At 40.2% G+C, this 12,219-nt stretch overlaps 1 protein-coding gene across 1 annotated transcript in view; it reads left to right on the top strand.

Annotated features, from left to right (window-relative positions):
• LOC309556950 (ethanolaminephosphotransferase 1-like) overlaps positions 1–12,219 on the top strand; it is a gene marked incomplete at both ends in the record, with an annotated part of 70,101 nt that overhangs the window by 24,599 nt on the left and 33,283 nt on the right. Inside the window, one exon of the mRNA XM_082259528.1 lies at positions 7,436–7,504. Within this exon, the coding sequence (XP_082115654.1) occupies positions 7,436–7,504 (69 nt within the window). The remainder of the gene's footprint in view (positions 1–7,435; positions 7,505–12,219) is intronic.

The raw sequence follows: 12,219 nt of genomic DNA, 5'->3' as shown, positions 1-12,219 counted from the left end.
GGCCATGGCAGCAGAGAACATGGGCGTATCATGAATTGGGTCAGTGGACCAATATGACAGCAACTCACTCTTTTTAATAATGCCCATGAGAAGGGATAGGCCCAGAAAGATTTTAAATTCGGAAACAGTGATATGTTTCCAGGCAAATTCTCTGGCAAGGGTCAAATTTGGATTTGTGGCGATGAATTGATAGGCAGATGTAGCACCCTACAAGGTAGGTGCTAGGCAAAGTATAGTGGGCCTTGGCTGCCTAACAGCAGGGCCATGATTTTCAGCTGGGCTGTCATGTCTCCCAGGTGTTGCTATTGAGACTGGGGAGTCTCCCGACTGGCTCCATGAGAAGGGTTCTCATTGGGCAGTGGAGGAAACCCAATCAGTGGCACATTCAGGCCTGTATCTACCCTAGAAAGGCAGATTCTGCCGCACAGGATTCTGGGAGTGGGTATAAGTTTCAGGGGAGCGCATGACGCATCGTCTTTGGTGGAAAGCAGAGTCCCAGGAGGGAGAGTACGGCTGTCTCTCCTCCTGTCAGCAGAATTGGGTGTTGCCTGAAGGGACGGAGCGAGCTGAGGTATAGAGAGGATCCGGTGTGCCGAGGACCAGCGGAGCAGAGGGGGTCCAGTTTCAGGAAAGAATTCCCAGTATGTGAGCACTGTAAACTGCCCCTGGTGGTCTGCCTATCAGAGGGGACCACTCCGAAGAAGGTCCAAGGGATCCAGGAGCCAGCTAGTTGTAAAGGGGGTGCCAGTGTACAGTGCTGAGAGTTGCAGAACTGCAAGCAGTTACAAAGAGTTACCTCAGTCAGTGAATGGCTGGAGGGAGCTGTTTACAGGACTTTTGAGCTAACCAGAGAGTCAAGAGTCAAGTCTCAGTCTAGTCCAGGACTTTTAAGCTAACCAGAGTGTTAAAAGTCAAGTTCAAGCACAAGTTCAGCAAGTCAGTATTTTTCAAGCGCCAGCAAGCGTTGGTCGGCATTCAGCTGGCATCAAGACAGCGCTAACAGGCATTTTTTTGCAAAGTGTCCCAGTTGTACCCAGTTGAGCCAGAGGAGTATCCCACTCATTCCCTTCTCCCATCCCCATTATCAAATAAACAAAACAAACCAAAGATGCTGGAATGGTCATTGTCTCCAATCTCACAATTGTGTATTCAGCTTAAATGGGCTGAAGGTGTCACTGGTAACAATGGCAGACCCACATCAGGCCGCATGCCTGGAAAACCTGCTACACATATAAATTGCTTTGGTCCACAATAGATCTGTACAGATCTTCTGTGAAAAACAGCTCATAAAAACCAAGTGGAGTAAAATTGGCTGTTTCCACCTGAATTCTGGATTTGCCAGTGAATGGGGGAAGTACGGACGCTGCAGAAATGGTGGGCTCCCAAACAGGATTTGTAAGCGCTACAGGAGGGACACTCTGGGCTCTACGGGCCTGTTTTTTAATTATTGGTGACACTACTTGTGCTAGCTACCGCACCAGCTTAACTGCACTTATGGTACTCGCCATGTCACCAAGTGTTACTGCAGTGATGGTTTGACTATGAACAGGATGTAGTAGGCTGCTGGTGCTTGCCAGTTCACCAGAAGGTTGAGCGGCACTAGTACCGACACTCTGCTGCATACGAGAACCCTACGGTTGTTGCACCTCAGCAACAGAAGAACAGGGTCGGGTACGCCTGACCTTAGCAGGGACTGCTACTCCGTTGTCAGAGCTATCTTTCAGGGTGCCCCTTCTCTACTGGTTCGAATACTGAGCTTGATTCTGAAAGTGAGGCTTCCCTATCGCTCTCATCTGTCATGCTCAGCATCGTGTAGGCCTCTTCACCAGTGTACCTCTGTTTGGACATTTTGGCCAATAAATTTATAGGTACCTAGTGTGACTCACTGGTAAAAAAGGACCTGGTTGTCAAGGACAGTTTGAACCGCTACCAACAAATGTAACTGCTAGTGCTAGCAGAGATCAGGCCTGACTCTGCTAACGCTGCGGTTTAGTGTGCTGTGTATTGGAAGTGACAGTAATCTGCTGATTCTGCACTTCTGGGGGGGGGGGGGGGCAGGTGTTGAGGCTGATCCTGCTAACGCTACATTTTTGGACCACTATACTATTGGGGACGCTAGTATAGTTCTGATCAAAGATATTGATCCGTTCAGACACTATACTAGTAATGGAGGTGTTTAGTGTATGTGTGTGTCACTGGCAATCAAAGGGTTAAAATGTATTACTAAATATGCGGCGGACAATCTGACGCTGTCCTGTATTGACAGCAACTAACATTAACGCTAACTGATGTCACCTGTGCACTAATACAGTGATAAGAAAAAAGGTGCTGTACACTATAATAGTGACACTGTGACAGGGCAATGCACCTATCTGGGACTACCTCTAACTACCACTAACTGTCTCTCACACTAATTGAAGTCACAAGTGACACTAATACAGTGATCAGTAAATTATCTGTATACTGTACATAGTGTACACTGTGACAGGGAATGGAAGGGTTAATGGGGGTGATCAGGGGGTTAAATGTGTGCCTATGTGTACTGGTGTCAGTGTAGTGCTTGTGTACTCACAGTTGATGCTCTCTTCTCTCACGCAGGAACCGAAAAGGGCTCCAGGAGAGAAGAATATAGCATTTCCTGTGCCTGTGTTTACATTACACAGGCACAGGATGTTCTGCAATTGGTCCGAACCAATCACTAGGTCCAGGCCAAAAATCATTGGCCTTGACCTGATGACTGATCAGTTCTGAACTAAAACAGAACATCGCGGGGATGGCAGGACCGACGTACAGTTATGTCGGTGCGCACAGCCGAGCCACCATGCCGCAGACGGGCGGTCAGCAACTGGTTAAAGTACCACAGTATGATGTCATGCTCAAGTATGTAAAGTAATATTCTGTTATACACAGGGCCTCATGTATGGTTGCATCTGCTGGAAAAAGCCGCTAAACAGCTTGTTTATTGTATACTGCAAGTTTAGACTATATATTGAGAGATTTTCATTTAGACTTTCATATAGTATGTAAAGCTTATATTCACTTTTAGGTTGTCTGACTGCTGCCTTGCTTGGATGCTAAATTGCATTATATACAAAAAGATATATAAATATAAAAAGCACATTTGTCCTCATACAGAAAATGAGACATAGCCAGGCACACATATTGACCCTTTATACCGTTTTCTTATCTCATAACACTATAACTTGCTTGAATCAATAGACAGAGCTCTTTGGGAATGCGGTGGGTGGACACTTTTCATCTGGCTAATGACAAGGACACTGGTACTGCTAGTATCATTTATTGCCTTTTATCGCAGCGAGTCTTGCTGCACCTCCTGGTACGTCTGTCAGTTAATAGTAAACCTCACAGTCCCAGCATCACAAGACAAACATTCAATATTGTTGCAGATAACACTATTGTTTCATATCTTTGGTATGAAGAGCAGATGGTACCTCTTACCATAATTTGTACAGCTTTAAAAGTGTATCTAAACCCAAAAACTTTAAAAATTTAAGTTTTTGGGGACTGCAGAGGCTTACTAATGGGGGTATGGTCTACACCAGTGCCAACTCTTTATAGGGGGGAGTTAACAGAGGAACATTATCTCCCCACTGGGCTGTATAGTATCCAATACGGGTTTCATTGTTCTTAAATGATATGTGCTCCTTTTGTAAATTGTCAATTTTGTATGTAAATAAAATTTTGACATATTTTACATATGTTTTTGGTCTGTTTAACCGTCCAGGGACGTTACCATGAAAATCCCCCTTTTCTGCCCCTAGTATCTGTTTTTTCTTGTTCAGTATTTGGGATGTAGGTACCTTTAAAATCTAATTAACAAACTTATAAATTTTTGCCTGAAGCAATCAATGTTTGCTAACTCTTTATAGTTACTGTAGTTTACCAACAATTTTTGCATTGCACATAAAAAGAAGACATTTTGGGCACCAGCTGGTCCCCTGACAGCAGAAGTTCAAAGCCACTGGATGGCTCCTTCCTTGCTCTGGTCCTATGACAGAGCCAAGGGGACGAGGAGAGGACATCCCCTCACTCTGAACTGACATTGCCTCTGGTCTAGTGAGTAAGTTTAGGAGGAAGGGAGATCTGTACTGAGAGATCTGTATTGGGTGGGTGGGGGTTGTACTAAGGGGTCTGTACTGGGGACCAGTGTCTGTATTGAGGGGTCAGTACAGGGATGGGGGGTGGGCGGTGGGTGGCTGTGAGATTGGTCAGGGTTTGTAAGCTTTTATCAGAGTTAGAGTATTTTTCCAGCTGGAAAACACATCTTAAAACCCACTAGTTTTGTTTTGTATTTTCAAGCCAGAAAAGGCCCCTCCCAAAAACTGCTGTAAAAGGCCTATGTGTGCATGGACACATAGGATAACATGCTTGGGAATTTACTAGCTGCAGAAAAAAATGTCTGACACCAAAAACTGCAGCTGTAAAAACTTTCAGTGTGCATAAGGCCTTAGTGATGTTATTTATGTGGATAAGTGTGTTCCGAACTGTTTTTTTGAAGTCTTTAATCTTGTAATGACTGCTATAAATTGTCTTGGTATAGTTTTCTTATAGAGACTATAAAGCCCCATTTTGTGGCCATCCTAAACCTGTTATGCATTATTACTTTCAATTCAGTAAACTGCAAGTTACAATTAATCTTTGTCTGATCATTCAGCTGTTTTTTTTATCTGTTAGACATGGCATCTATAAACAGGATTGACCATGTCAGAATGGTAATGGAGTTGTGTGACAGCAGCGCCCAGTAATACTACTCCAAAGGGAAGCAGGCAAGCCCTTGCAATTATGACCCCCTTATTCCCGGCAGGATTCCTGCTACAGGAATTACCCAAGTACACAGGGCCAGCACAGTGAATGGATCAAGAGATTATGGTGCCTTATCTGATCATATGGGTGAGACCTTAAGTGTACCTCATCCATGTACTAGAAGAAAATACTGTGACGAGATACAGAGAGAAGAGCCAATGGTTGACTCCCTAATAGGGCCAATACTATTGGGGAAACAATAGTATTGCCCCTATTAGGGAGACAATAGTATTGCCTCTATCCCATTCCCAGAAAAAGAGCAAAGCTATTACCAGAAACCAACAAACTGCTGAATGAGTAGTCTAAAAAATAAAAATAGTAAAACTCACAGTAAGGAAAGATACACCGCCGATGTGGTACAGTCCGATACTTTTGGTCTCGGCTGTAGACCGGAAGTGACGTCACCCAGCTCCTCCGGCTTCCATTGAACTTGGTTAAGGATTTAGCTCACTTTATTAATGCATTGTCCCCACCAACTATAGTGGAGAATCCCAAGAGTCACCCGATCATTAAGAAGAATCACAAGAGTCACATTTTTATCCTTGGAAGCACATTACTTGCAGCACTATTTTGCACATGGACTATTTTCAATGATTGATCATTTATTTATTCACCTTCATTTTAGTGTATTTTTTATTATTATTCCTTCACGCACTTAAGCACTTTACTGCCTTTTTGCACCATGTATGCATGAATCGCAATATATTATATTTATTGATTTATTCACTTCATTTGGATGGTACTACATTATTATTAGCACCTGTATGTTATTTGCACACGTATTACGGTATCTAGCATTTGATTTTATACATCAAGTTATTGATTCTGAGAGTTGCCGTTTGAATCGCACCCATTTTTATCTTGTGTTGGATTACGTAAATCATCATTTATCTATTGTGCATCTGATTATTGTCATCCATAGTCAGCCTTTTGGATGATTCCCCTTTTCTTTGGGATTCACATTGGATTTTGAATAGTATGCGATTCACAGCACTTTGATTAATTATTTATATATTCACTGGAAATTAGCACAGATTTTCCTTCATTATTGCTTCTTTAATAGTGGTGACACTTTTAAATTGGCAGCTTCTTTCCATTCTCATTTTGTTCACCCCCTTTTTTCCCATTATTAATACATCCACTCCATTGGTTCTCTGTCTTGCATCTTATTCACTTATTGATTTCTTTATCACAGACAGAGTTTTCCTGCAGAAAATAACGGATGCACACATTCATAATATCTCTTGGTCAGACCATGCACTGATCTCACTAATAATTGCATTAAACCAAATGCCCACTAATACATCACTTTGGAAAAACAACACTTATTTCCTTTCTCAGGAGAAACATTTGTCTGTGCTAAAAGAAAGACTAAAGGATTTTTTCACAATTAACAATCAAACTTCTACCTCTACAGCCAACCTTTGGTGGACACATAAGGCCTATATTAGAGGTTTACTAATACAAGCTGCCTCTAGGGAAAAAAAACAGAAACTACAAACAATTATTAATCTTATGGACAACATCTCCAACTTGAGAAAATCCATAAAACCTCTCTAATACCGCCCTCCTTCAAAAATTAATTATCTAAGAGCAAATTTAATCTCTAATCATGAGCATTACCTCAAAAAACTTAAACTGAACCATTACTCCCAAAATAACAAGGCAGAAAAATTATTAGCCTCCCAACTGCGCCAAAGACAGAACAAACATAAAATTTCATTTCAAAACTAATACATCATAAATCAGGAAAAAACATCTATAATCCACAAAAAATAGCGGATACATTCTCAGAGTATTATGAGCTCTTATACAACCTGAATAAAGACAGTGAAACCCCCCAACTCCTTCCAATTGAAATAACAAAATTTTAAAATAAAGTCCATCTACCCTCTGGTAATCCTGATACATTAAAAAAACATAATGACCCAATCACTGTTGAAGAAACAAGCAAAGTTATTCCCTCCTTACCTCTAAATAAGGCCCCAGGGGCTGATTGCCTATCGAGCGAATACTATAAAGCATTCATATATACCCTAGCTCCTTACCTAACTAATTTTTATAATCAAATGGTACACATGCTCAATATGAACTAATGCTGGTTAATAAGAATCTTTCCACCACAAAGTACATAAAGGCATGGAAAGCCTGGCTACTACACCCCAAAGCTTCTAATTACCTGAAAGACTTTAGTTGATTGCACTTCATCTACAAAATGCATTAAGAAAGGTAGCTTTCCCCTCTGTACCTTATGTTCCCCGCCCCCCCTCCTTTTTTTTTTTCCTTCCTAATAGGAACAACTCCTATTGACAGTATGGTCCCAACAGAGTCAATAGGTATTACTGTTCCTATGTTTGAATAAATGTTTCAGCATTAACCTGTATTTGGTAATATATTTGCTATGCCTATGCCTACATATTCTGTTTATATGTGTTTTTTATATTCTTGAACCTAATGGAAATGTAATGGATAGCTTGTTACATATATTGCAAGCATTCTTACTTTACAGCATTTCTTCACACTTGCCTAAAACTTATACTGCTTTTGTTTTTACACAGTTATGCTTTTAAGTTATAAAGTAATTAATGTCCATTCTTTTTATCCTTTTCAGTATAGTGCAGTGGACACAAACCCTTTATCTGTATATGTAATGCAACATGTATGGAATAAAATTGTACAGGTAAGATTAATTTTTCTTTAAATAGATGACTGAATTATTTTAACCCTAAATTTGTACGATATATAGATTGATAAAACATTATCCATGATAAAGATCTAAATATTAAAGAACATAATTTCTCATCAACATGTCCAGTACAAAGACTTTGCTGCGTACAGCAGCCAATGCAAGCTTTTTTTTCTTTTAATCTACTCATCCAGGGAATCTTATTGTGTGACATAGGAAGCTGCAGCAACAAACAGAGGTACGTTATTAAATATTGTTCTTCTTCCTTTGGTCATTCCATAAACCCATGCAGGAGTCATGAAGAATGGGTTGAGGTACGGAGAGGCTTAATTAATCCAATGCCTGTATCTGGCCATTGTTTCTCCTTTTCCTCTTGGGCCTTGTTATCTCCAAAGTCATTGTACGCTTTCAACTGCTTTTGTTGTTTTAACTAGGTATTAATGTGGTTATATTCCCTGTGTCATTTGTTTGCTATATGTAGCCACCATGCTGTAAGCATCTTTAAATTAAGTCAGCTTGGAATGCAATGCCAATTTATAATCTGTGTCTTGTTTAGCCTTCTCCTAAACTAATGCTAGCTGTTAGTTCTCCCTGTGTTATGCATATTCATATGCTTTTTCAGCCAACATCTAGAAGTTTCTTTGCCAGTGGTGCATTATGGGAAACAGTATACAAATTTGAGGTGAGCTGATGCAAACTTTCTTCTTGAAGAGGCCTGAGTGTGTCTGGATATGGAAGCTTACCATGTCTAGAAGTAGGATGCAGTCCCAGTTGGTGCTGGTTGACTTTCCTAGAGAAACATGATGGCTGAGCACAGAGGGATTCCTAAACATAAGTGTGTCAGATTTGACTTAAAGGACATTTTACTTTGCTGTCATGTGTGAATTGGTGTCATGAGTAATACACTTCATGTTCACCTAAAAGTTACTGGTGGCCATCTGTTCACATTTCAAATTTTTTCCTGAGAACTACACCCTGAGGTAAAATGTCAGCCCACTCTGTATCTGGGGGTACCACAATGCCTCCAGGGGTTCAGGGTGTATTACCCTAGGGTTGTGTTAGTCCTGCCCCCTGCTCCCACCACAGTTCTGGCCTAGGCCAAAATTACGTGTACCTTGTCCTGCAACCTCCTGGGATACTTACATCTGTTGGAATACATTGTTCATGTATTTTTGTACAACTACAGATATATGCTTTAGCCAATAGATGGCAGTGTTAATATGTTTGTAGCTGCTCTATGGTAAACTCTATGTTTTTTCTCTGTATAATAAAAGTTTCCTGTTTCCTGTCTGCAGTTAAGCAGCAAAGCCCATGTGGACTGTGCACTGTTTGTTCTGTAGCGCTTTATATGGAATTTCTAACAGGTTATGGGCCCAGACATAGCCCAGACACCAACCCAGAGAAATGGTGAGACTCCAGTCATAGCCCAGTCATAGCCAGCTACAGCCATTGATGCAAGATACAGTAACAGAAAGAAGACTGAAACAACATAAAAAGTGGCCAGTAACACAGCTGCAACAAAGCTTTAATTTGCAAATCTGACAAACCGGGGCTACCAGTCTTGAAAGTTTAAGATGAAAATGCTGCTAATAAGAGAAGGTGGGATGTGTATAAATCAGTCAGAGCAGAACACCCTTAAGATGAGTGGATCTAGATCTCATACACTACCCCTTTATTACTCAGTGACTTACCAGAAAGTTACTGAGCACTTGATGCATGTCCAGATGTTGAACTGAGAATGGAATAGGCAAACTTGTGAAAAAATATAAGCAGAAAACAGAAAGCATTAATTGTGATGGTGCTTCTGTTGCAGAGTCTGCTTTAAAGATGAAAGATAGGAAGAAAAACAGTAACATGCGACACGAAACACGCAAATGTTTTGTGTGCAAAAAACATGGTTATTTAAAAGCAGATGGCAGAATCTCGAAATCTAGAATAAAAAAATAAACTAAACTACAAAAGGCCAAAAGTGTGAAGAAAAAACAGACTTTTCTTCAGATAATGAATATGTTTTTTCAATCCAAAAGTTGCACCTCACCTTGCAGTCATGGTGTGTTGATTCAGGATATACAAGTCACATGACAAATGACAGAAATGTCTTTATTCACCTTGACCAGAGTAAAAAAGAAAAAATAACCACAGCTAATTGGGCAAATAATGGAATCAGAAGGACTAGGAGACAGTTTTCTTTACTGTTCTATTTCCCAGAAATGTTGTCACCAGAAAGATACCTGTAAAAAACATTCTCTATGTCCCTGCTTTTGAAACGAATCTTTTGTCAGTGAAGAAGCTTGCAAAAAAAGGCAATGTAGTGACCTTCCAAGATGACAGTTGTGCCATCACAACAGGGGATATCTTACTTGCAAAGACTAAACTTACATATGAACTGTATCAGCTGAACTGCAATGAGGTTGTTATTACTAATGAAGAGGAAAAAAATTCAAACTGCATTCATACATGGCACAGACAACTTGGACACAGAAGTGTGGACATAATAAAGAAATTAATTGAGAATGACTATGCAAGTGGAATAAAAACTAGTCAATGTGATCAAACACTGAAATGCACCAGAAAAGCCTTTTCAAAGCAGAGTAACCACAGAGCTAAGAAACCTCTGGACTTAATTCACTGGTGGTCCAATAGAAAAATATACTTCTGTAAAGGTATTTTCTTACTTTTATAGATGATTTCTCCAGGAATACTACACTATATCTGTTACACAACAAAGGTGAAGTACCAGAGAAACGTGAACAGTATTTGGCTCGAGTAAGCAGCAAATTTGGCAAAATGCTGAGTGTATTGCACACAGACAATGGAACTGAATATACAGGTGATAACACATGGGCGATTCTCAGAAAGTGTGATATAATATTTCAAGCTACTGTTCCATACAACCCAGAACAAAACAGGGTTGCAGAAAGAATGAACTTTACTCTATGTGAGAGAGGAAGAACCATGCTGTTTGATGCAGATATGCCAACCACATACTGGGGGGAGGCAATTATGACTGCATGCCATCTCCAAAATCGACCACCAGTAAATTACCTGAAAAAACTCTATATGAACTGTGGAATAGAAAAGTCTTGAATTTTAACCATGTAAAAAATTTTGGAAACAAAACCTATGAGCACATTCCAAAAGAAAAATGTACAAAATGGGATGCATGCACAAAGGAAGGTATACTTGTGTGGTACAGCAAATCTCAAAATGGATACAGAATTCTACACAAGACACACAATGTAACCATCAGAAGAAGTGTAATTATCAATGAAACTTCACAGTGTGTTTAAAATTTAATGAACTAACACAAACACTTCAAATTGAGGGAAATTCCACATCATTGTCACATGAAGATAAGCAACAAAGTGACAAAGAAAAAGAAATTAATGCAGACAAACAAAATGCTGTAAAATAATAAACCAGGCCATTTTTGAGGCTTCAATCAGGAAATCCACCAGAAGCAATAAAGGTATCCCAGTCAAACGTCTGTCCTACGTTGCTCACGTTGCATTAAAACCAGAGACTGGTACATGAGATGCAAAGACTTCCAACTCATGAGAAACAAAAGTAGATCAGAGCTGCTGATGAAGATTGCAGATGCTTTGACGAAACTGCTTACAAGAAACAGATTTATAGAACTGAGATCTGAAATGGGACTAATATAAGGAGTAGTTGTTGAGTGGGAGTGTTGGAATTCATTGTTCGTGTATTTTTGTACAACAACTACAGATATATTCTTCACCCAGGAGATGGCAGTGTTTATAAGTTTGTAGTTGCTCTATGGTAAATTCTATGACTTTTCTCTGTATAATAAGTTTCCTGTTTCCTGTCTGCAGTTAAGCAGCAAAGCCCATGTGGATTGTGCACTGTTTACTCTGTAGGGCTATATACAGAATTTCTAACAACTTCACATCTCCCAGGAGGCTGCGGGATCGTCTCAGAGGGGTGGGCCGGGGGGGCAGGTCCGGTGCATCATTGGAGCTGGCGTCCTACTCCTGGAAGAGGCAGCCAGCTAAAGAGGACCAAGATGGCGGCACGAAGCCCGCTGTGTGACACCAAAATGGCAGATCGCAGTGGAACAACACTGGATTCACTGTGCAGGTGAGTATGTGCTTTGAAGAGCACTATAGCACTGCAGGTAAATTAAAAAACATGGGGGAGGTGGGGGGAGTTTAGTACCGCTTTAAGCATCATGTCTTTTTTAGGAACTGTCCTAAACTGTAAGTGAATCAATAAACAATTTGCCCATGTGCTCCAGGTCTTTAGTCTGGTGGTTTAAAGGTCCTGTCCTTCAAGTTCCTGTGTATTTGCTTTGGAAAAGAGATTATCCCACAAAGGTCAAGAGACAGTATTCTGCTAATTTTCTATGCTGTACACCAAAGCAGTGAAAAAAAAAAATAGAAATTATTCCTAACTGAAGAAGGAATTGCACTGCTTAGTGCCACTATTTGGTTAACTGTAAACTGATGAGCTGCAAAGATTTTAAAAGTGTCACTTAAGGACAATTTTGAGTATGGTCGTTTTTCAGTGTTTTTCACATGCAATTTAATGGATAAGTTCACCTTTTTATGAAAAATATAATAAATGCACACATTTTTGCAAAATACTGTAAAAATATGCATTTACTATTTTTTCCAGCAGGAGCCTGGAAAGCATTGCACCCGTGATAAGTGGATCAGGGGGTGAAATGTCAGGTTTCTGCACACAAG

This window comes from Pelophylax lessonae, assembly GCF_965119305.1.
Source record: "Pelophylax lessonae genome assembly, chromosome: 5".
In the NCBI taxonomy this organism is placed as follows: domain Eukaryota; kingdom Metazoa; phylum Chordata; class Amphibia; order Anura; family Ranidae; genus Pelophylax; species Pelophylax lessonae.
The sequence above is the reverse complement of the archived record's forward strand: the minus strand, read 5'-3'. Positions and strand labels throughout refer to the sequence as shown.